The sequence below is a fragment of the Notamacropus eugenii genome, chromosome 4 (assembly GCF_028372415.1).
Source record: "Notamacropus eugenii isolate mMacEug1 chromosome 4, mMacEug1.pri_v2, whole genome shotgun sequence".
NCBI classification, from domain to species: domain Eukaryota; kingdom Metazoa; phylum Chordata; class Mammalia; order Diprotodontia; family Macropodidae; genus Notamacropus; species Notamacropus eugenii.
The window spans coordinates 1,658,221-1,681,118 of NC_092875.1; the positions used below are offsets into that span (position 1 = coordinate 1,658,221).

A 22,898-nucleotide genomic window follows, 5' to 3' on the forward strand; every position below is an offset into this window, starting at 1 on the left:
TCAGCAGTGTGTGTCTGTTGCTGACATCATCCTCCTCCCCGGAGACCTCCGTGCTAGCCCTGAGTTGCTGTGCTTGGCCCAAGGCACATCCCTGTCCAGTGGCCAGCATGGGAGCAGACTCCAAGGAGAGAAGAGTCTTCTCTGACTTGACCTGCTCACTGTGGAGGGTGGGCTGGGGATCTGGTCAGTGGCTAGTTGGAGAGAAGCAGAGAGAATGCTGAGGAAGAACCTGGAAAACTGACACAGAATGACTGTGGTCTGGCTACCAGGCAGCAGTGGGTGTAATGAATACCCCCTCCCCCCAGCACCCCTGAAATAGAGTGATTCTCTGTCAGCAGAAGGAGAGGACTGTCCCATTATGGGGCAGTCCTTCCTGAAGTGGTCATCCACCCTTGGACCACAGGCATGGTATGGCAGAGTTAGAAAATGATCAGGCTACCTCCAGTGTGGCTTATTAAAACAAGGGATTAACCCTGATGGATGGAGGGAAGAGTATTCCCATCAAGAGCTTTGTTTAGACAGCTAGAGGGTGCCCTTAAGTTAGGAAGACTGACTCTGGGACCCTGGGCAAATAACTTGACCTGCCTGCCTCAGTTTCCTCAGCTGTAAAATGGGCATCATAATAACACCTCTCTCCCAGGGTGGTTGTGAGGATCCATTGAGATGATAACTGTAAAGCACTCAGCGAACTTTACAGTGCTGTGTAAATGTGCACTGTTACAGTAACTTCCTAGAGGAGTTTGCCCGCTGGTGATCAGAGCTGTCAGCCAGGGGGCCCACACCACTCCCTGGTAAAATCAGGGGTAGATGATAGAAGCGCTCCAAAGGGAGTCACCCACAAGGGCCTTTATGAATGAAGCAGGAACAGAGACCCTGTCTGCCCTCCAGGACCGTGCAGGCCCTTTTCCGTGCTCTCCATTACAGTCCTTGAGACTCCACTCAGCAGGTGATAATAGGGGAGCCTTTGCTCCCTCCCGGGTAGTTGGAACACATCTGACAGCCCGCAACAGACCAAGTCGGGTAGAGAAGGCAAGATGCACTGGCCAAATGTCCACAGGGGCCATCAAAATTGTGCCAGAAAGCCGGCTTTGACTGTCAGTCAAGAAGGGTGTGTGCACTATCACAGAGATTCTGCACTGAGGCCCAGTGAGGACTGACCTGTTGGGGGTGAGGTCAATACATCCTTAATTGGTGAATCCCATGATTACCCATCCCTCAGGCCCAGACACAGACATGAATCTTTCTTCCAAAGAGTATGGGAACACTAGCTCAGGGGTCGACAGGCACTGCATCTTTAAAGAATTTGCTGAATATGTGCTCAGATGAGTGCTAGCTTGAGGTTAATGTGTGGTGCAGGTGTAACTTGAGAGGGTCCCCACTCAGCCAGCAAAGTGCAGATTGACCATGTCACCCCTCCCCACTCTGTAAACAGGGCTCCCTCTGGCCTCCAGGATCAAATGCAAAGGGCTCTGCTTGGCTTTCAGGGGCCTTCCAGCCTTTTTACACCTCACCCCCTTTATTGTTCTTTTCTGTCCAATGACACCAGCCTCCTGCTCTGTCTTTCTGCACTGTCCCCCAGGCCTGGAATGTTCTGTCTTGTCTGTTCCCACTACTGACCACCCTGACTTCCTTCAAGTCTCAACTAAAATCCCACCCTCTGTAGGATGCCTTCCCCAGCCCCTCTTCATTCCAGTGTTTTCCTTCCTATACATCTTTACTTGTCCGCTCGTTAGACTGTGAACCCCTGAAGGGCAGGGATCATCTTTTCCCCCTTTACATATCCCTAGGACTTAGTGCAGTACCTTTGGCACATTGAGAAGACACTTAACAAACGTTTACTAACTGAGTAGGCAGTCAGAAGTAAGCAGTATCAGGTCCTGCATTTTCTCTGGAATGACGAGGGACAGCCTTTCTTCAAAGACTCAGAATTCAGGAAGCAAATATTTTTTATGTGTGGCGTTGACTGGCTGTAGAGTCACAGACCTCCTTGTGGGAGGTGCTGTGGTCACCAGTGTTCTGTTGGCGTTTGCCCTTCTCGGGGGTGCTGTGGCTGCTGATGTTCTGTTGGCTTTGCCATGGAAGGATGTGGATGAGCTAGCTGGTTATTGTCCAGAGTCTGGATGCCAAGTAGGGAAAGGCTTGAAGTTCAGGCCTTTTGAAAGTTTACCCTGGAGAAGACTCCACAGACAGCCTTCCCATTCGCTGAGAGCAGTGGGGGATGCTGATGTCAGTCCCATGGGCTTCTCCTGGCACAGGCTAGATGAACTTTCACCAGGTCAGCCCATAGAGGGGAAGTTGTTTTCTTACGGCTTCTTCTTGCAATTCATTAAACACTTATTAAGTGCCTACTATGCCAGGCATTGTGCTAAGCATTGGGGATCTGTAAAAAAAAGAGGCACAAGACATTTCCTGCCCTCGAGCAACTCACAGTCTAACGAGGGAGAAAACAAGCAAATAAGTATGTACAAAGGAAATTATGTCCATAGTAAATAGAAAATAATGAGCAGAAAGAAGGCCCTGGAACTTAGGGGAGTTAGGGAGGGCCAGGTAGCAGGCGGGTTGTTAGTTGGGACTTGAAGCCAGGGAAGTCAGTAGTTTATTGGGTGACAGGGGAAGCCCAGGAAAAATGCCAGAGCCAAGAGATGTAGGATTTTGTTTGAGGAACAACCAGGAGGCTAGTGTACCGAGATGGAGAATATGGGAAAGTCAAATGTAAGGAGGTTGGAAGGGGAGGAGGGGGCTGGGGTAAGAGAACATTTTGTATGTGATCCTGGATGCAATAGGGAGCCACTGGAGATTATTGAGTTGGGATATCACATAGTTGGACTTGTGCTTTAGGGAAATCACTTTGGAGGCTGGACTGGAGGGGAGAGAAACTGAGGTAGGCAGATCCTCCAGTGGCTTTTAGTGTGGTCCAGCTGTGATGGGGGGTCTGCACCAAGTTGGCGACAGCACAAGAGAGAGGGGAGTGTATTGGAGAGATGCGGCAAAGATGGAATCAACCAGAGATGTAGCAGAGGCGAAATAGACCAGAGACTGCAGAGGTGAAATTGACAAGAGATGTTGCAGAGGTGAAACTGATGGGCCTTTGGCACCACATGGGGAGGGGAAGGATCTGTGATTTGCTGGAGAAATAACTCTTTAGAAGGTGTAGGTTTTATTCCTGGGTAATCCACAAGGACAGCAGCTCTTTTAGGAAAGTAAGAAGTAAAATCAGGAGGTTCCTTGACCTTGCTAGGTGTATGTTTGAGGCATGGCCTTGCAGTTTGATTTATTACAAGAGAAATGAGTGTGCCTGTGGAACCCTAAGCAAGTGCCAGAGTTCACACTCCAAACAAAAACTGGTTTATGAAGTTGCAACAGAGAGAGGAGGAAAAAATGGAAGTCTCAGCCTAAATGGGAGGAGAAATCATGAATAATTAAGATGGCAGAAGCCCTATTCTTTTCCTTTGGGAACTGCTGACAGTCTGTTCATCTACATGGGCCCCAGCTGCCCGAGTACTTTACCACTCTGATCCAGACTGGCTGGTGCCAGGCATGACTCCAACTTGGGGTGCAAACAACACGTGATGTCAACTCGGGGGTCTTCACCCTTGACACATTCAGGGTCTCACATGCTCTGGGTCCAGTCTTTCTGGAAAATATGGCCACTCAGAAGAACCAGCTCAGGGGACTCCTTCACAGTGTTCACAATTACCTGGCCTCTTCTGCCAGGGAGCTCAGCTGGGCAAGTGACCTGAGATCATAAACTTCTCTTGTGCCAGTCACTATCCTTGTCTCTGCAGACACAGTGAAGAAACTCCAGGACCAAAAGCATGACATGGACAGAGAAGTCAAGACGCTTCATCGAAGACTGCGGGTATGAATAAGCCTTTGCCTCTTCACAAAGTGGGGAGTTCGGGTGTTGGGCCCAGTCACTAACCCTCCACGATAATGATCACTGGGTGCTGGGGGGGAGGGGAGGTTCAGGGCCAGCTGGATTTTCCTCTCTGACCATGTCCCCTTTTCCCTCTAGGAAGAGTCAGCAGAATGGCGGCAGTTTCAGGCAGATCTACAGACAGCTGTGGTCATAGCCAACGACATCAAATCGGAGGCTCAGGAGGAGGTTGGGGACCTGAAGCGCCGCCTCCAGGAGGCCCAGGAAAAGAATGAGAAGCTCACCAAAGAGCTGGAGGAGATAAAGTCCAGAAAGTAGGTCCTGGTGGGCCATTCAGAGGGAAGGTGCTGGACTCAGCCTGCACAGGCCAACATTTGGCAAAATGGCACCTTGGTGATGGTGGCTGGGAGGACAAGAAAAGGCCCTTAGGGGGTCTCTTGGCTTCCATCCTTCCTCCTGTCTTTAACCCTGCCTGGGCAGCTGGCAGAGAGAAGCCCTTGAGACAGAAGCACCAATGAGAGATGTTGCCCCTTCCTCTTCTAGGGAACTCTGAGAGGCCCCCCTCCCTGTAGGCAAGCCCTGCGCTCAGGGAGCTTATAGTCTGATGGGGGAGGGGAGGAGGGAGAGAGAGCATTCCAGGCAGGGAGGTTACCAGGGAGTGGGAGCCTGGGATCTCTGAATGGAAGACGATGTGGTGGCGAGGCAGGTGAGGAAGAGCTTTGAAGGCCAGGCAGAGCCATCTGTGTTTGCTCCTGGAGGCCCAGGCAGCCACTGGAGCTTAAGTCAGACCTGGGCTTTAGATGGACTGAAATGGGGAGACTGAGGCAGCAGCTATTGAAGTAATCCAGGTGATTGGAGGCTGTAGCAGGGTAGGAGCAGTGCCAGAGGAGGGGAGTGTAACATGGTTGGCGGAGGGGGCAGAAACTAGGGTCTGCAGCAGAGTGGACAGTCAGAGAACAGACAGGACGGTACCAAGTTGACAGGATGCCTGTGGGCATGGCCGATGGGGCCATCCTTCTCTGCCCATTGGCACCATTTGTTCTCCTCATGAATCAGTTATCAGTACTCTGTGCCAGGCACTGTGCTGAGAAGTTCTGGGATAGACATGAGACAGAGAAAACCCTCAGTGAGCTTACAATGGAAAGGGGGGAGATGACACTTCCCACTCCCGCACTAGGAGGAAACAAAGAAAGGGCTGGAAATCATGAGCCCCTGTTCCTCCCTCCAAACCTTTGAGCAGAGGGGAGAGATGACTGAGGGTCCTGAGGAAGTGATGAGGTGATGGGGAGGGTGATGAGAGGAGATGACTTGGTGATGAAGCCAAAGCCATCTCCCTGGTGAGGAGGCCCCAAGGCAGGAAGACAGGGCACCACTGGAGCAGCTGATGGGGAAGGAGACTCCTTGGTTGGTTTTCCAGCAGGAGCCCCTCTAGGGCAGGACTGGGCCTTGTTGGACCATTTTATTTTCTTTCCCCACCAAGGCCAGCTGCAGGGTAGGTGGCTAGGAGGGTGCCGTCAGGGCGAAGGCCGGCTCCTCGGGCAGTCAGGCATCTGCCTGCCAGGCACGAGCAGAGCATCCAGCTCCTTTCAGGGGTCCCGGAGGCCATCAGCCCTCAGAGCTGGGCTGCCTGCCGCTGCCCTATGTTAGGAATGGCAGCTTTCTGAGGGCATGTTCCAGGCTGTCCAGGCACAGGGGAACCAGGCTCAGACCAGCTCGATGGCCTGGACCACTGTAGATGCTCCCCTGCCTCGGTTGTTTGCAGGCAAGAAGAGGAGCGGGGCCGTGTCTACAACTACATGAACACAGTGGAGAGAGACCTGGCTGCCTTACGCCAGGGCATGGGCCTGAACAGGAGGTCATCAGCATCCTCTGAGCCTACCCCAACAGTGAAGACCCTCATTAAGTCTTTTGACAGTGCGTCTCAAGGTGATAGTCGCTGGAGGTGGGGAAACATGAACATGAGAGGAGCCAAAAGAAGCCAGAGCTGGAGTGGGGTCTGGGGAGGGGCCTGGAGGCAGTAGGTGGCGGGGTGCTACTAAAGATGTCTTTGGGCTGGGTATCCCTGATACATGAGTGTCCCTGGCTCCCTTCCGCATGCTTGAGGAGGCTGGGCCAGGTCAGATCTTCTCTGGGCTTGTCACTTAGGCCCTGACATGTTTCTTTCTCATCCCTGACAGGACCTACTCCCACCCCAGCCACTGCAATGCCTCGAACCCCCCTGAGTCCAAGTCCCATGAAGACCCCCCCAGCAGCTGCTGTCTCCCCGATGCAGGTGTGGTAGACCCTTCCTCTGTCCAGCTTGCAGGCAGGGGCCCCAAGGTCATGCCTCCCCACCTTTCCTAGGGTTCAAATGGGGGTGCTTCTCTGTGCATCAGGGCTGGCAGGCTCTCTGATTTCTCAGGTCTGGTGATGGGCATGCCCTGGGAGACCTGTCTCCTGTGCTCTTGTTCTTGGGTACTCTTGGCAGGCGGTGCAGTTGGTTGGAGCAGTGGGCAGGCAGGGAGCGAGAGGGTGACCTGAGGCCTGTCCTTCAGCATTGTCTTCCCTGTGGGTCCGGGGAGCTGGCTGTGGGACACACAGAGTTTAGAGTCTAATGCTAGGTCTCTGGAGGGGGAACAGAAGGGGTTGCCAGGAGGGACCCTGCCCTTCCAGAGCGTGTAGCCTTGGCAATATCCAATGGGTGTGGAGGGAAGCCTTGAGAGAAAGGGAGCTAGCCACCTCCCCAGGTAGCCTCCTGTTAGGATGGCCAGTCTCAGTCTCCCTCTTTGCAGCTCCCCCATATCCCTGGCTTCTGCCCTCCAGGGCTAAGCAAAGTCAAAGCCAGCTGTCATGCCCTGCCCATCCTGGAGGCTTATTTTGCAGAACGGAACACTGAGACAATGAAAGTCCAGGGGACTGTCCTCACTGACTCTTTTGACCTGGGGGAGGTATCTGTTAGCTCCCTCAGAATTAAGTCTTCATGGTGAAATCCCAGTCCTTTCTCAGGAAGGGTGTACACGTATGTGATGTGTGCTTATGGGGAGGAACGTGTGAGCAGCCATGATTCTGTGTCCAGTGGGGGGAAGGGGGGAGAGGGCAGAGTATCCACCAAGCTGGGCCCGGTCACATGGTGAGTTGTGTCCATCTGGTCATTTCAGAGGCACTCCATGGGCGCCTCTTTGTCTACCACCAAGCCCCTGCCCACCCTGTCAGATAAGAGGCCAAACTACGGAGATCTCCCCTGCCAAGGTGAGCTTTCCCAGACAACATCCTGCCTCAGTTTCCTCAGCTGTCACATGGGCAGGATCACAGTACCTCCCTCCCAGAACCTGTGACGGCCCTGGTTGGTGCTCTATGTTGGAGGCGTGGCTGTACGTTGACCTGGCCTCTGACCTGATGGAATTGGCCTGCCTTGGGCTCTCCCATGTTCCCAGCTCTCAGCCCTCAGAGCCTCCAGCCACACGTCGTCATGGGGCATTGAGAGGCACCCTCCTCTGATTGGGGGTGGGTAAAAATAGGGAGACCCCCGCCCAAAGGCAGGAGCAATTGCTTCTGCCTGAAGACCATCCCCCAGACCTCCATTGTCCTTGCTCAGAAGTCAGGGCTCTGCCTCGAAGGCCATCTTGTCCAACATGTCCCACTCAGGCATGGCCCAGTGTGGGAGGATGGCCTCTCCTGGGTCAGCGCTTGCTCTTCCATGGTGTGGGACCTTTCCTTCCTTTTACTGTGGAGACCCAGGTCCTATGGGTAATGAGTGGCTGCCATTCTGGCCTCTTCCTGCAGGCAAGAGCAGGGGAGGCCGCTGGGAATGTGGGCAGGAAAATCAGGTGTGGGTGGAGGGTGCTGGTGATGGGCAAAAGTGTGGAGGTGGGAGAAGGGCAGGCCCCCAGGGCTCCTGCCTCTGCTTGTCCCTGAGCGGTGATCTCCAGCCTGCCGGCCTTGTCGTCCCTGCAGAGCGTTTGTTACGCACTGGGTCAGTCAGCAGGCCAGCGCCGTTACTGAGAGTCCCGGCCATGGAGGGCGCCAAGTCCATTGCAGGTAATGGGAACCTCAGTCACAGGGCCTCTGGAGAAGGGGCACCTACTTTGTCCTCTGTTAATCAGATCTCTTTTGATCCTCACCACAAGCCTGGGGGGGGCTCTTACAGTTGAGGAAACTGAGCAAGCAGAGAGCACATGTCTGAGGCCACATTTGAACCCCAGGTCTAGCCCTGTCCTGACATGTGTGTACCTCTCCAGTCCGGGGTTTCCACTTGTTCACTGATGGCCTCTGAGTCGGGGCACATCCTCCAGAACCTCAGGCTCTTCCTCTGGAAGGTTGAGTGATTTCTAAGTCCTTTCTCAACCCCCAAGGTGCTTCCCCATTAATTGCCTGAAATTGCAGGAGTCACCCATGGGGAGCTACGAGCACTGGCAACCATGAAGACTGGTCAGGACAAACGTCACCAAGGTGACGGCTGTGGCACAAGGCTGAGGACATTGGTCTGTGGGGTCACCATCCTCACAGAAGAGGAAGAGGGAAGGAGAGGGGGCAAAGGCCCAGCTGCCAGAAATTACATAGGGGACAATTGACTTTCTCTTTCCCGTTCAGCATCTTCTCGCCGAAGTAGTGAGGAAATCAAGCCGGATGGCCCCTCCACGGCCTCCCTGATGGCCATGGGTCCTTCGTCCCCTCAGCTCTCTCATCCTTCCCCCACAGCATCCGTTACCCCAACAGCCCGCAGCCGCATCAGGTACAGCCCCTGCCCTGGAGGCGGTTCCTGCCACTATCACCCCATCTCACCTGAGCAGCAAAGCCCCTTGGCCCTGTGGGCAACTCTGGACTTTGGAGTGTGCTCCCCCTTACACATGTGTGAGTCAGGAGGAGCTGGAGTGGGTGTCCCCTGAGAGTGGGTCCCACAGCAAGCGACCCCGCACAGGCTACCACTTGCTGCCTGTTGTAGTTAGGTTCAGTAGCTCCAGCTCTGTCCAGAGGTCCCAGAAGGTCCACACACTTTTGAATGACAGTTCCCTCTGTTCCTCACCAGGGAGGAGAGGAAGGACCCCCTGTCAGCCCTGGCCCGAGAATATGGAGGCTCCAAGAGGAACGCCCTGCTGAAATGGTGCCAGAAGAAAACTGAAGGCTACCAGGTGAGGGCCAACCCAGGGCATCAAGGCCTCTGTTCCGGGGAGCTGGAAGGACCTTGGGTCAGGTGCCACATGGAAGGGCCAAAGGTTGGAGCCAGGTTTTCATGGTGTTCTTGGGCTCTTTCTGCCTGTGCCCGACGATAGAGCCAGGGACAGTGAATGGGGAGGGAGCCATAGAGAGGCCAGCGCAGGCTGAATGTTAGCAGATGATCAGCTGAGCAGCTTTGATTGGCCAGGAGGCATTTCACGGCCCAGGAGTTCTGTCCCAGGGGATTGTCCTCGGTCCTGTCAGTGGAGTTTGACTGGCTCTGATTCTCCTGTAGTCTCCTCCCCACCACCATGACTCCGCTTACTTACAGAGTTACAGGGCTGCAGATTTCATTTGTTGGTTTGCGTAGAGGTTACCTGTCCAAAGGAGAGATGATCATGGGGCAGCCACCGTGGGAAGGACTGGGAACACGGGCGCAAGAATAGCCAGGGTGTGCTGGAGTGTGACCACTTACCTCAGACAAATGCTACCAGTGGGGCTTGATTGTGTCAGTCCTCTAGCCTTAAGAAAGTGATGGACAGAATGCTAATACTGGAGATTAAACTTCCAAGTGTGTTCTGTGTACACCTTTTTCTTCCAGAGAGCCGGTTGTTAAACATTTACCAGCAGCCCTTGGATGATAGTCTTTGTTAGGAGGTAATGGAGGCTAATTAAGAGGTCATACCGGTGACCCTGAACAAGTCATATCGCTGCTTTGGGCCTTAGTTTTCCTATCAGTTTGGACTCAGTGACCTCTGAGGTCCCTTCGAGGGCCTGGCAGTGACCCTCTAGAATGGATGGGTGGGGGAGGGAAGGGGCAGTGTGTTGTGGCCTGGCACTCTGCTCCTTCTTTAGGACACCCCTGTGCCTTGGGGGAGAAGCCCTGGTCAGTCTCCTGTTGGAATGAAAGGGCCTTGAAGGGTAGGACCAGACTAAGGAGCCTTGGGCAGGAGGCCCATGTAGAGGGTGTGAAATTAAATTAATTGAGACGAAGTGGGGGCACGGTCTACCATGGGCTTTAGGGAAATCGTGTTGCTATAGAGATGATGGTGGGATCAGCTGAGAAGGAAGGAGAAACAAGCCGTCCTTTATATGGCTCCAGCGGAGCGGGGAGGCTGCCCAGAGAGACTGATCACCTTTCCATGGTTATTATATTGGCTTAGCCCACACATGAATAATGAGTGTTACTCCAGTTATTTAAATCTGACTTTATGTGTATAAAAAGTGTTTTGTAATTCTGTTCATATCCTTCTTGGGTTTGTCCTGGCAGGTGTGCTCGCAGGTGTTTTGTGCTGTTTATGCTCATTCTAAATGAACTATCTCTTATTAGCTGTTCTCCCAGGGCCTTGTTGGCGATAGTAGAAATCTTGATGATTTAAGTGGGTTTATTTCATATCCTGTGACTTTGCTAAAAGTATTAACGTTTCATCTGGTTGTGTAGCTGAATCTCTAGGATTTTCCAAGTGTGTCCTCACGTCACCTGCAAAAAGAGGAGTTTTACATTCTCGTCCATTTTGATTCCTTCCATTTCTTTTTCTTTTTTATTGCCATTGTTTGTGGTTTTAGAACACAGTCAGATAATGCTGGTGAAAATGTGCGTTCTTGCTTCACTCCTGATCTATGGGGAGAGCCTTGTGCTTTTCCCCAGTAGAGATGACTCTAGCTGATGGGTTTATGTAGATGCTTCTTGTCATTTTAAGGAACACTGCCTTCATTGCTGTTCTCGTGTGTGTGTGTGTGTGTGTGTGTGTGTGCGTCTGTGTGTGCGTCTGTGTGTGTGTCTGTGTGTGTGCGTCTGTGTGTGCGTCTGTGTGTGTGTCTGTGTGTGTGCATCTGTGTGTGTGTCTATGTGTGTGTGTGTGCGTCTGTGTGTGCGTCTGTGTGTGTGTCTGTGTCTGTGTCTGTGTGTGTGTATCTGTGTGTGTGTCTGTGTGTGTGTGTGTCTGTGTGTGTGTGTCTGTGTGTGTATTTGTATGTGTGTGTCTGTGTGTGCGTGCGTCTGTGTCTCTGTGTGTGCACCTGTGTGTGTCTGTGTCTGTGTGTGTGCGTCTGTGTGCCTGTGTGTGTCTGTGTCTCTGTGTGTGCATCTGTGTATGTCTGTGTCTGTGTGTGTGCGTCTGTGTGCCTGTGTGTGTCTGTGTCTGTGTGTGTGTGCATCTGTGTGTGTATCTGTGTGTGCGTCTGTGTATGTGTCTGTGTGTGTGTGCATCTGTCTGTGTATGTGTCTGTGTGTGTGTGCATCTGTCTGTGTGTGTGTATCTGTGTGTGTGCGTCTGTCTGTGTATGTGTCTGTGTGTGTATCTGTGTGTGTCTATGTGCGTGTGTGTGCGTCTGTGTCTGTGTCTGTGTGCGTCTGTGTCTGTGTGCGTGCATGCATCTGTGTCTGTGTGTGTCTGTGTGTGCATCTGTGTGTGTCTATGTGTGTATTTGTATGTGTGCGTCTGTGTGTGTGTGTCTATCTGTGTGTGTGTCTATGTGTGTGTCTGTGTGTGTGCATCTGTGTCTGCGTGTGCGTGCGTCTGTGTGTGTGTGTCTGTGTGTGCGCGTCTGTGTGTGTCTGTGTGTGTATCTGTGTGTGTGTGCGTCTGTGTCTCTGTGTGTGTGTGTCTGTGTCTGCGTGTGCGTGCGTCTGTGTGTGTGTGCGTCTGTGTGTGCACGTCTGTGTGTCTGTGTGTGTATCTGTGTGTGTCTGTGTCTGTGTGCATCTGTCTGTGTGTGTATCTGCGTGTGTGCGTCTGTGTCTGTGTCTGTGCATCTGTGTCTGTGTGTGTCTGTGTGCGTGTCTGTGTGCATCTGTCTGTGTCTGTGTGTGTGCATCTGTCTGTGTGTATCTGCGTGTGTGCGTCTGTCTGTGTATGTGTCTGTGTGTGTGCATCTGTGTCTGTGTGTGTGCGTCTGTGTGTGTGTCTGTGTGTGTGCGTCTGTGTGTGTCTGTGTGTGTGCATCTGTCTGTGTCTGTGTGTGTGTGCATCTGTGTCTGTGTGTGTACGTCTGTGTGTGTGTCTGTGTCTGTGTGTCTGTGTCTGTGTGTGTGCATCTGTCTGTGTGTGTGTCTGCGTCTGTGTGTGTGTGTTCATCCTTCGTTGCTGAAGAAGACCACACCATCAGAGACATAGTGACACAACTTGCACTTGACTTTGTCTTGAGTGAGGGAGGGCTGTGCAGGTCACCAGCCTCCCTTCTCCTCCAGAGCCATCTGAACCCAGTGACCTGATACTCCTCGGGATGGCTGGAGATGACCCAGGATGAGGCAGTTGGGGTTCAGTGACTTGCCCAAGGTCACACAGCTAGCTGTTCTCTAGTACTTTAATGGGAAAGCGTGTTGTATTTTGTCAGACGCTTTTTCTGCATCTGTGGATGATCATATGCTTTCTGCTGCTTTTGCTGTTGCTATGGCCAGTTATGTTGATAGTTTTCCTACTACTGACCTGGCTCTGCATTCCTGGTATAAATCCCAGCTGGTCGGAGAGTGTGATCTTTGTGATATATCGCTGTAATCTCCTGGCTAGTATTTTATTTGTGATTTTTACATAATATCCATTAGAGAAATATGTCTGTAGTTTTCTTTGTCTGTTTTGGCTCTTCCTGGTTTAGGTATCACACCATAGTTGTGTCCTAAAAGGAGTTTGACAGGACTCCTCCTTTGCCCTTTATGCCAGATAATGCATTTAATATTGGCATTGGTTTCCTTCCCTTGAGGCTGGGCTGGAATTGTGCCCTTCAGTGCCCGTGTGCATTGAGCATTCATGGGCCGCTCTCTCCCTCTCCCTCTGACACTGTCTCCCTCAGAGCTGCCTCTTCCCTGTTCATGTCCAGGCCCCTCTTTCTTCTCATTGGAGATCTGGGTTCAAAACTCCCACTCTTCTGGTGTGGCATTGCAGATTTGAGATCAGAGGACCCTTAGCTGGGAAAAGATGGTCATTTCTGTCTGTATTCTGCCCCATCTCCCCCTGGAATGAGGCCTCCACACGCAGCAGCCTCAGATTTTGGGGCCTTTGGGGGTGGCTGCTGGATGCCCATCAGTACCCTCAGAGTGCCTTGGGGGCTGGGGGGTTAGTCTAATTGAATTTAAGCTGGTTGTCCCTCCGTGATCCTGATTTCCTCTTGGAGCTCCAGGGCCTGTCTACCCAAGGATCAGGATCTTGATGGCCTTTGGGTGAGGGGTGGTCCTTGAACACAGTCTGATCCTCTCCTTCCTCAGGGAGTTGGACCTTTGGTTGCCCAAGATGATCCACTGACTCTCCTCAGAAAAGCTCAACTGAATGTAGGGGAAAAGAAATAAGTGTTTTTAGAGCACCTACTGTGTACTAGGCACTGAATTAAGCACTCACAGCAACCCTGGGGGACAGGTGCTGTTAGGATCCCCATTTTACAGTTGAGAAAACTGGTCTGAGGCTGGATTAGAACTCAGGGCTCACTGACTCCAGGCCAAAACCCTGTGCCCCGTGGTGCCCTCTAACTGCCTCCAGTGGGGGTGGGGACATGGAGACTCCCCCTCTCTTCTGTTAAGTTCAGAATCCTGGCTCAGTTTCTTGGTGTTTCTTCTTCAGCCTGGTAGCGGCCTTTCTGCTTAAATTGGCTACTCCAATCCGTAGGGGTCCTTGTGTTCACATGCAGGGAAGTTATGACTTGAGTGGCGGTGGGAACAGAGCCACCCTCTTTGCCATTGTCTCTCCAGAAAGTGGGGCTTCTTGAAAAAGTAGGTTCTGTGGGGGCACAGGAATGATGCGCTCTAGGCCGGGGGGAGGGAGATGAAGACAAGACATGCCTCGAGCAAGCGACTCTCAGAGTGGCTACCTTGGCCAGCCCCTGAGGCAGTAACTGGTATGGCCAGCAAAATGCCTGTCCCTTAGGATGCCCCAGCAGGCCCTTGGTGGGGAACGGCATGGGAGGGGGCCTAACATCCTTTTCTTTGGGTTTTGCTGTTTGTCCCTAGGTCACACATGCTACCTAGGTGTGACCCTATTCCCCACCATAACAGGATCTTGTGAAGATCTGGCAGGAAGGGATTGTGGAAGTATCTGGTGTGGCCGGTCAGTCAAGTAGCATTGGCTGGCACCTTCTCTGTGTCAAGAGTGTGCTGGATCAATCTCAGGTCAAGAGAAGGAAGGGTGGGTTGCCCTCTGGGAGGGGCCTGTTGGGCCCCCTCCACTGCTGCCCAGCCAGACTTAGGACCCCATTCTAATGCCAGCTGGGGGTGCAGGAGTTTGGGGAGAGTCGGGTACGTGCCATGGGGGCTGGACTCTGGCTCCTTAAGACCTGCCGAGCTTGGCAGTGCTGAGGAGGGAGCCTGGCCTGGCCTGTGAGGGTGCTATTCCCTGGTAAGAAGGGATGGGGGTGGTGTTGGTTCGTTCCCCTCCCCTCTCCCCGTGTCACCCTTGCAGATTCCTTTTTTTTCTGGGTTTGCAGGTTAATTGTGTCAGTGGGTCAGCCCAGGCTCCCTCCTAGCTGACCTAACCCTAAATGCCCAGAATGCTGTGGACACAGGAGGTGCTGGCTATCCTCAGGCCTGCTGGGGGGACAGGGAGAGGTCCTAAAAGTGTAAGAGGTCCCGGTGAGGGAGCTGGCAGGGAGAGAACTCAGCCTCCCAGTGACCCAGAGCCAGGGCCAGACCACACTTCTCTAGGAGGACCCATCTTGGGATGGGCAGGAGCAACTTCCTTTGGGTGTTTGGACCCCGCTCTTTAGCCAGTGGGGGTTCCTCCTGCCTAGGTGTGTGGGGGCGGGAAGCAGCTTCCTCCAGGGTGGGCCAAAGGCGCTGTGAGACTGAGCACGTAGGCTTCCGAGCCAGGGGCCTGCAGGGGGCCTGCACGAAGGAGGCTGACTGGGGCAGGAAATGGAGAATTGTTTTTCCCTAGAAATGTGCTTGACCTTCGGGGACAGAAGGTGATGTTTGTTCTGTGGGCAGCTCCTTGACGACTCTGCCTTTGGCCATCCCTGGAATGGGCACAAGAGGCATCCTGGTGGGAGAGCTTGAATCGGCGGAGCTGGGGAGGGGAGCCAGTGTGAGGCCTAGGTGCGCAGAGCCTTGTGAGAGCAAGGGGCCCCCTTAGAAATCAGAGCCAGCTCCAAGCCCTCTGCATGGCTAACCCTTGTAGGGCCTCAGCACTTCATCTGACCCTCACCACACCTCTGGGGTGGGTACTGTTATCTCCATTTTACTGATAGGGTTACTGAGGCTCAGTGACCCTTCTAGGACGTCTCTGAGTTTGGATTGGAACTCACTGACCCTATGCTGTATGACCACATTTTCCCTGCTGTTGAGGAGTTTTTGTTGTAATGGGGAGAGGGTAAGATAGGCCCTAGGCAGCAAGTCTTGCCTCAGAGCCTCAGTTTTCCAATCTGTGGAAAGAGGGCAGTGATGACCCCTCCCTCAGTTGGTGGAGATGCTAAGGATCAAGTGAGATAGTTTGGGAAGAGAGACCCCAGAGTCCCCTGGGGTGAGGCTTGGGGGAGGGGGGCGGGTTAGAGCAAGGATCAAAGAGTTGCCTCCATGGTTATGATTGGTGCACTAAGACTGGACACCACGTTGGAATGGTTCTCATGGAGTGCTATCTCAGAGACTGGGGATGTGCTGAGGAGGGCAGATTGCCCTGTGATCACAGTCACTGGCCAGTCTGAGAGCTGCTTCTTGGGAGCAGTGCTGCCAGGCACAGCAGGACACTTGAGGGACCTAGGAGGCAGGCCAGCGCCTTCCCTTCGGGAGCCTGGGTCCCACTCTCTGCAGCCCTGGAAAGAGGGAATGAGCTGATGAGGGCAGCCCTCCTGGTATGTGCTGCTGCTGGAGGAAAGCTAAGGCTGTGCCTTAGCCATGTGTGCCATCTGCCCTGGCTGCCCCTGGCAGTGGTCAAGAGGATGACCAAGCCCCCATTAGTGGTACCCAAAAGATCATGGAAAATAGGAGAGGCAGGCTGGGGCGATTCCGAGGAGCCAAGAGGTCACCCCAGGCTGTCCTGGCAGGGCTGTTAAAATGGTGGACGGAAGAGAATGCTACGGAGTTGACCTGGGTTTTAGTCAGTATGATCTCATGGAGAAGATAGGGTGTCTACATGATCATGGAGTTATTAGGTGGATTCAGAGGCATAGTAATGAAGACTTCAGGGTCAGCTTGGCAAGATCTGGGCAAGGGCCTTGGCAGTCTGCTCCCAGCCCGTGCTGGGGGCCTGCTAGGGGCATTGGAGGAAGGTAAAGTCTCCTCCATCCTCAGGATGAGCAGAGAAGCCATCCCTGCATCATTAGTGACTTCAGACTCAATGGAGTAGTTTGGGAGGGGAGGGCACTTCCCTGACTGACCCTCATGGAGTAAATGATGTCTGTACCAGGCTCCTCCTGCCTTCCTTTCTCTGACAAGGCTTCTCAGACTCCTGAGTCCCATCTGCTTTCTGACAGCTTGATTTAAAAAGAGCCACTTCACAGACACAACATGGTGGAGAGTCCTGATTAAACAGCATTGTGTCTGAAAAAGACCTGGGAGTCCCAGTGGCCCACAAGCTCATGCCCTTAGGCTTCCTCAGGCCCGGGGCAGAGCTCCCTTGTTCTGTCTACCCCAGGCTAACAAGGATGTTGGTCCAACCAGAGAGGGTCCCAGGAAGGTGGACAGGACAGGTAGAGCCTTGGAGGGGAGGTTTTGGGGATCAAGGGGCAACTGAAGGGCTATCATCCCAGAGGTCCCCCAAGGGCAGGATCAGGCAGCCCGCAGAAGGTGTGGCTACCCACAGAAGGCATGGCTGCCCACAGAAGGCCGGCACCCTCCCAGAATGGCTCTGGGTATGGGAGTGGGGAATTAGAGGACACTTATCTCCTTCTAAACGAGTGTACTTTGCCCTCCTGTGGGCAGCTGTCTTGCCCCTTCTCCAGGGCCCAGGAGCCTGGGGAGGAGGCTGAGACCCTAGCTGGCGTCAGTGCCCAGGCCTGTGTCTCTGAACACCTCTGCCTGTGTCTCTTCCCCCCCAGAACATCGACATCACCAACTTCAGCAGTAGCTGGAATGATGGCCTGGCCTTCTGTGCCCTCCTGCACACCTACCTGCCGGCCCACATCCCCTACCAAGAGCTGACTGGCCAAGACAAGGTATGGAAGGAAGGCCCCCTCCCATCCTGCCCCCTGGCCCACCCTGGACCGGCCCCGTCTCTGGATTTCTCCTCCTTTGGTTGACCAGGATCGGTTTTATTTGCAGAGAAGGAATTTCTCCCTGGCCTTCCAAGCAGCTGAAAGTGTCGGCATTAAATCCACCCTGGTAAGTGTTGGGGGTGGGGGGGGGCGGGCAGGGCCAGAGCTCGGTTTCCAGCAATTGAAGGACAGGGCCTACAAGGGGAGTGGGCAGCATTTCCATGCAATTCTGGCCCCAGTTTAAAAATAGTCTTTCTCTCTGCTTGGGTTCAGCCCACCCATTGTCTTAATTCACAATAGAAGTGCTTCTGGAAACCTCTGAAACCTGGACTTGGGCTGAGGGAAGGCCACCCCAGCAACCTTCCCCCACCTCTGCTTCCTTGTTGGTAAAGTGGGGGCCATGGGATGAGGAGCTGCCTTGGAAGCGCGCTCTGTGTTTGTGTTTTCTGGGTGCCTCCAGACTCTGTCCTGTAGGCTAGAACTGGTCCGAGGGGCCGAACCCTTCCTCCCCACAGTGGTCTTCATACAGTAGGAAGACCCTTGTTTTAGAGTTGCACTGCCCTGGTGGGGGCCTCTCGATGGAACCATGGTTGCTGCATTTGGAAGCCTGGTCTGGGCCCCAGTCACAGTAGTCAGGCTGGGCTGGGTGTGAATCCTGCTGACACGTCTCGTCTCTTCAATGGCAGAACATCAGTGAGATGGTGCGGACCGAACGTCCAGACTGGCAGAGTGTCATGCAGTACGTGACGGCCATTTACAAGTACTTTGAAACTTGATGCCGCTGGCCCTGGGTCCCCGTAGAACATGCGGGTGCCTTTCACTGGCCCGCTCAGGGTATTTACTGGGCCCTGGCTGGACCAAGAGCCAGCTGTGCCTTTCACCTAGACCTTGCTGCAGACCCCAGGAAGGAGGGGGCGTGCCATGTGGGGCCTGAGCTCCCCTGCTTACCCGCCTTCCCCGCTTACCTTGGCGTGGCTGCCATGGAAATAAACGCGTGTTGTGAATGAACAACATTTTCCATGATGCTCGACCCCTGCCCTGCTCCTCCCTTGCCCTCAGCGGGCTCTGGCCCTGGCACCGGCCCGTCCTCTATTCCTACCAAAGTTCAGTAGCATTTTAATAATGATAAAGCTACCATGACCTGACTGGGAGGAAGGAAGAAAAGGGAAAAGGCAGCCCTCCTGGAGCTCTGAGTGGGATCACTGGAGATTTACCCCTCCTGGGCCTGAGCTCAAGAAAGTGCCTTTGTTCTCTCTCTTTGGAGGCTGAGCTACAGCTCGCTGCTGGCTCCCTTGAGGACCGGCCTCTCCCCAGGGATGTTGGTGGACCAGAGCCCACAGGCTGTATGCCTCCACCTGCCCACACCAGAGACATCTGAGCAAGAACCTCCCTTCTGGTGTGGCCCCCCACACTGCAGTCTGAGATCTCAGAGCCGTGACCTGTTCTCCACGAGGGAACCCCAGGCCAACACATGAATGTTATGCCCAGCAAGGAAAGGAAGGAAGCCTGTACCGAGAATGAGCGAGAGAGACTGACTGACTGTGTGTATGCGTGTGTGACAGATGGACGGTTCATGCTCTTGGTACCAGGACCTGAACCCAGATGATCTGATTCAGGCTCCCCTGGCTCCAGCTCTGAGTCCCTCAAACAAGTGCTGTGTTCCACTGACTGAGGAGCGTTCACCCTCCAGGGGTTACTCATGGAGCTTGGGGTTACCTGGAGACTGGGCCAGTCCAAAACGACCAGACCCTTCCCCACAGGGGCACTGCCACCATTCCTGGGCCACGGGAGCTTCTGATGGACTGTCCTTCTCATTTTGTTCTGTTAACTCTTTCTGAATGTATTAAACTGGTACACACTTTAGGGGTGGGCTGGTCGCCTTTCATTCCTGCATTCACTCACCCACTGCTCAGACATTTCAGGGCTTGCTCTGGGCATTCCCCTACCCTCACCCCCACCTCCATGAGTGGGGCCTGTTCTCATCCCTGGGTGCCCTGGGCCTCCCTTCAGACTAGCCTTCCCACACGTCACATGTTCCCAGTTTTTGTTGAACAGACAATGTTGAACCATGATAATTCTTTCTCTGTGTTTCCTTTCAGTCTCCATGTTCTGTCCCCTCCCTTCATGCCCTTTCTCACATCAGCTCAGTCATGAAAGCCCTTTCCAGGTGGGTTCTAGTCACTCTACCATACTTGTCGTGTCATCTCCCACCACTACACCTTTGCCCAAGCTCAGAAGTCTATCCCCACACCAGCCTTGCCCCCAGCAGCATCCACTGAGCCTCATCACCTCGCCTCTGTTGCTCCTTCACAACAATAATGGGAGATAGTTGTCTAGTTTTGAGGCTTCAGCTTCCCTATAGAAGCTCCATTTTATAGGTGAAGAAACCAAGGCTTTAAGAGGGGATGGGCTGAATTTGAATCCACTCCACGCCCAGGACTCTGAATTCTACAAAGCTGCCTGACCTAGCAGATTACCTGCAAGGAATGCCAGGTGGTTCCTGAGAGCTGTCTGTCAGTGCTGATGAATGGGGTCATCATTCTGGGCTTCAGGAGGCCAGTAATAAGCTAGGGCCCGCTTGGAGAAGGGAAGGCCTGTAGGGAGGGTTGGGGGATGAGAGCTGTCTGCTTTCATCAAAGGGCATGGCTGCCCAGAAGCGGAAGGGCTGCTAACCAAAGTTCTCTGGGAGAGCCTGGGTGACACCTTGTCAGGTGTACCATTAAGAGTTTGTCATGTGTAGGGGCCTTCTGTGACTGCTGAGACCCCTTCTAAATGGGAAATTCTGGGAATGCTTGATGACAGTGGCCCTTGTGTCCTTGCCTCACCTTCTCTGGGTCCTCCTTCGTCACGGCTGCCCTCTCTGGATGTGGTCTTCTTTAACCAGGCTATCTGCAGCTGACTGCAATCCTCCCTCCCTCAGCCCCGTGTGCACTGTTGGGATCCCATGAAGGTGTTTCATTAAGCCCAAGACAAGGCCTCATGTTTATCCCTCTTACATGTTATTTCTGGGCATATAAAGGAATGAGGGAGGCAGCCCTGGCCTTAAGGAGGTTATGTTCTGTTGGGGGAGGGGCAAACACACGCACATGCACACTTTGGGGGTCTTTTCTCAGTCCTCATTCTCTTGGACCTCTGCAGCCTTTGACCCATGGTCACTCTCCTCCTTGGTCCTCTCTATTTAGGTTTTTTGGGGAACCCCTCCATTTTTTTCCTTTCTTTGCTGGACTCGCCTTCAGATCAGGCCCTTTAACCATGAGTGTCCCTCAGGTCACTGTACGGAGCCCTCTGCTCTTCTCCCTCTCACCTACTTAACTGGTGATCTCATCAGCTCGCATGGGTTTCATTATTATCTCTGCTGATTCTCAGATCTGCCTTTCTTGCCCCAACCTCTCTACTGACCTCCAGTCTCGTATCTCCGTTTGTTGCTCAGACATTTCAAATTGGACGTCTAAGAGACAAACTCGGTGTTCCAAACAACTCATTTATCTTTCCCCAAAAACCCTGCCCCGTGAGGGGCACCTCCATCCTCGCCACTCAGGCTGACAAACTGGGGGTTATCCTAGACTCCTAGACCATCAATCTCCTCCCCCCTGCCCCAGTCCAATGTGGTGCCAAGACCTGTTGATTTCACCTCTTTGGCACCTCTGGGCCATTTCACCTCTGCTGCATCTCCTCAGTCTGCCTCCCCGCCCCGCCAAGCCTGGTGCAAGCCTCCCATCACCTCATGCCTGTGTTATGGCAGTCGCTACTTGGGGAGCTTCCTGCCTCAAGTCTCTACCTTCTTCAGTCCATCCTCCATCCAGTCACTAACGTGACCTCCCTAAAGCACAATTGTGACCTTGTTTACCCCCTACTCAGTAAACTCTAGTGGCTCCCTGTTACCTCTAGGACCAATCACAATACTCAGTTTGGCATTCAGAGCCTTTCATAACCCAGCCCCCTCCTCCTTTCCCTGTCTTCTTATACTTTACTCCTCAATACATGTTCTTCAATCCAATGACACAGGCTTCCTGGTTGTTCAATGAACAAGACCCTCCATCTTTCTCTGACTGTCCCCCTGCCTGGAATGCTCTCCCTCCTGTTTTGTGACCGCTAACTTTCCTGGCTTCCTTGAAGTCTCACCTCCCACAGGAAGCCTTCCTCAACCCCGCTGAGTTCCAGTGCCTTCCCTCTGTTCAGTATTTCCTGTCTCTTCAGTATAAAGCTTGTTTTGTATATATCCGTGTGCGTGTTGTCTCTGCCGTTGGGTCATGAGCTCCTGGAGGGCAGGGACGGCCTGTTGCCTTAGTACTTGGTACAATGCCTGGCACATAATAGGTGCTTAATAAATATTCATTGACTCACTTTCTGGAAAATCAGGACATTTATTCTTCCAGTCCCTCAACGTCTCTCCCATTCTCCATTATCTTTTTAAAAAAATTTTATTGTGAGTGAGAAAATCTAATATTTTTATACACAAAATGTATAAAACAACAGAAATGGGGTTTGTCCAGGAAGCCATGAAGCTCCTCAGTACAAGAGGAAATGTGATGTGGTAGCTTTAGCAGGGCCCTGGTTCTCTGATCTTGCAGGGAGTTCAGGCTATTTTAGAACCGAAGGTGCTGGGCACTTGGGCCAGGGGACTTGAGTCTGTTAAGGGCAGGGCCTGTGGGGCATTTCCTAGGTTCCTGGTACCTCCCTCTGCCCTGGCTTCCCCTCCTCCCCCAGAATGTGGCAGTATTTGCATAGTTTAGGGTTGAGAATATAAAAATATAAAGCTGGTTGGTTGCCTGCCATGCACCCCCATTCCCATTAAGGTTGTTCATGTAAAAAGTCCCCAAAGTGTAAGGCAATGACGTGGTGTAGTGAATAGAGAGTGCTGGGCCTGAAGTCAGGAAGACCTGAGTTCAAATGTGACCTCGGACATTCACTAGCTGTGTGACCTTAGGTAAGGCGCTTAACCCTATTTGCCTTAGTTTCCTCATTTGTAAAATGAGCCGGAGGAGGAAATGGCAAACCACTCTAGTATCTTTGCCAAGAAAACCCCCAGTGGACTCAGGAGTTGAATATGACTGAACAACAATGATTTTGTAAAGGGACCCAGAGTGTATTCCATTCACTGCCTTTAATCGAAAGGACAGCCTTGAAGCCAGAGTAAGAGTCTGAATGGAGGTGCTGCTCAGGTCTTCCCAATCCTGGCTGCCCTGCAGTGTATGGTCCCCCTAGAATTCTCTTCCAGTTTCCCCAGAAGTCCAGGGGCAGGCAAGAGAGATCGTCTCACCTGCCTTCACTGGCGATGACTCCTGCCAATCCTCCTCATCCCCTCTTCCTCTCTGGTACGAAGAGGCAGTGGGAAATAGCCAGGGAGGGAAGCTGGGCCTTTGCAGCCCGGAGCTTTCAGGGCCAAGTTGCCCAGGGAGGACAGCACCTGTGATTGCTGGGAGCAGATGCACAGGTAGTAGGGAAGCCACCATGGTGGGCCCTCATCAGAGAAGGCACTGGACTCCAAACGTTTGTATTGGTCTGAACAGCCCCAATTGGGCACACTGTACTTCAACCCTGACACTATGATGTTATTTGGGCCCTCTGAGCCCCATGGACAAACCGTGACAGCAGGAAGAGGAATTTTGCTTTCTTTTGTGTGGCCCCAGCAGGCAGAGCTGGGAGGAGATAATCTCAGCTGCCCCAAAGGACATGGTGGGAGAGGTGAGCGCCCATTGCAGGGGTTGAGGGGCCCCTGGGGTTGGGGTAGGGGTGGAGTGGGGAGTCTTGCTTAGTTCCCTGTGGTGGGGAACTGAGC

At 53.2% G+C, this 22,898-nt stretch overlaps 1 protein-coding gene across 5 annotated transcripts in view; it reads left to right on the forward strand.

Moving 5' to 3' along the window:
• SPECC1L (sperm antigen with calponin homology and coiled-coil domains 1 like) overlaps positions 1 to 18,982 on the forward strand; it is a 36,688-nt gene extending 17,706 nt beyond the window's left edge. For 3 of the 5 annotated variants that reach the window (XM_072599618.1, XM_072599621.1, XM_072599617.1), the window contains exons 6-17: positions 3,786 to 3,859; positions 4,016 to 4,191; positions 5,640 to 5,803; positions 6,055 to 6,149; positions 7,015 to 7,105; positions 7,811 to 7,894; positions 8,447 to 8,588; positions 8,883 to 8,985; positions 16,964 to 17,080; positions 17,187 to 17,246; positions 17,806 to 17,858; positions 18,384 to 18,982. In XM_072599618.1, the coding sequence (XP_072455719.1) occupies positions 3,786 to 3,859; positions 4,016 to 4,191; positions 5,640 to 5,803; positions 6,055 to 6,149; positions 7,015 to 7,105; positions 7,811 to 7,894; positions 8,447 to 8,588; positions 8,883 to 8,985; positions 16,964 to 17,080; positions 17,187 to 17,246; positions 17,806 to 17,858; positions 18,384 to 18,594 (1,370 nt within the window). In that variant the 3' untranslated portion in view covers positions 18,595 to 18,982. Of the gene's footprint in view, positions 1 to 3,785; positions 3,860 to 4,015; positions 4,192 to 5,639; positions 5,804 to 6,054; positions 6,150 to 7,014; positions 7,106 to 7,810; positions 7,895 to 8,446; positions 8,589 to 8,882; positions 8,986 to 16,963; positions 17,081 to 17,186; positions 17,247 to 17,805; positions 18,143 to 18,383 lie in introns of those variants that run through there. The other 2 variants (XM_072599620.1, XM_072599619.1) reach the window with 1 other exon arrangement.
• The last annotated feature ends 3,916 nt before the right edge of the window (positions 18,983 to 22,898 follow it).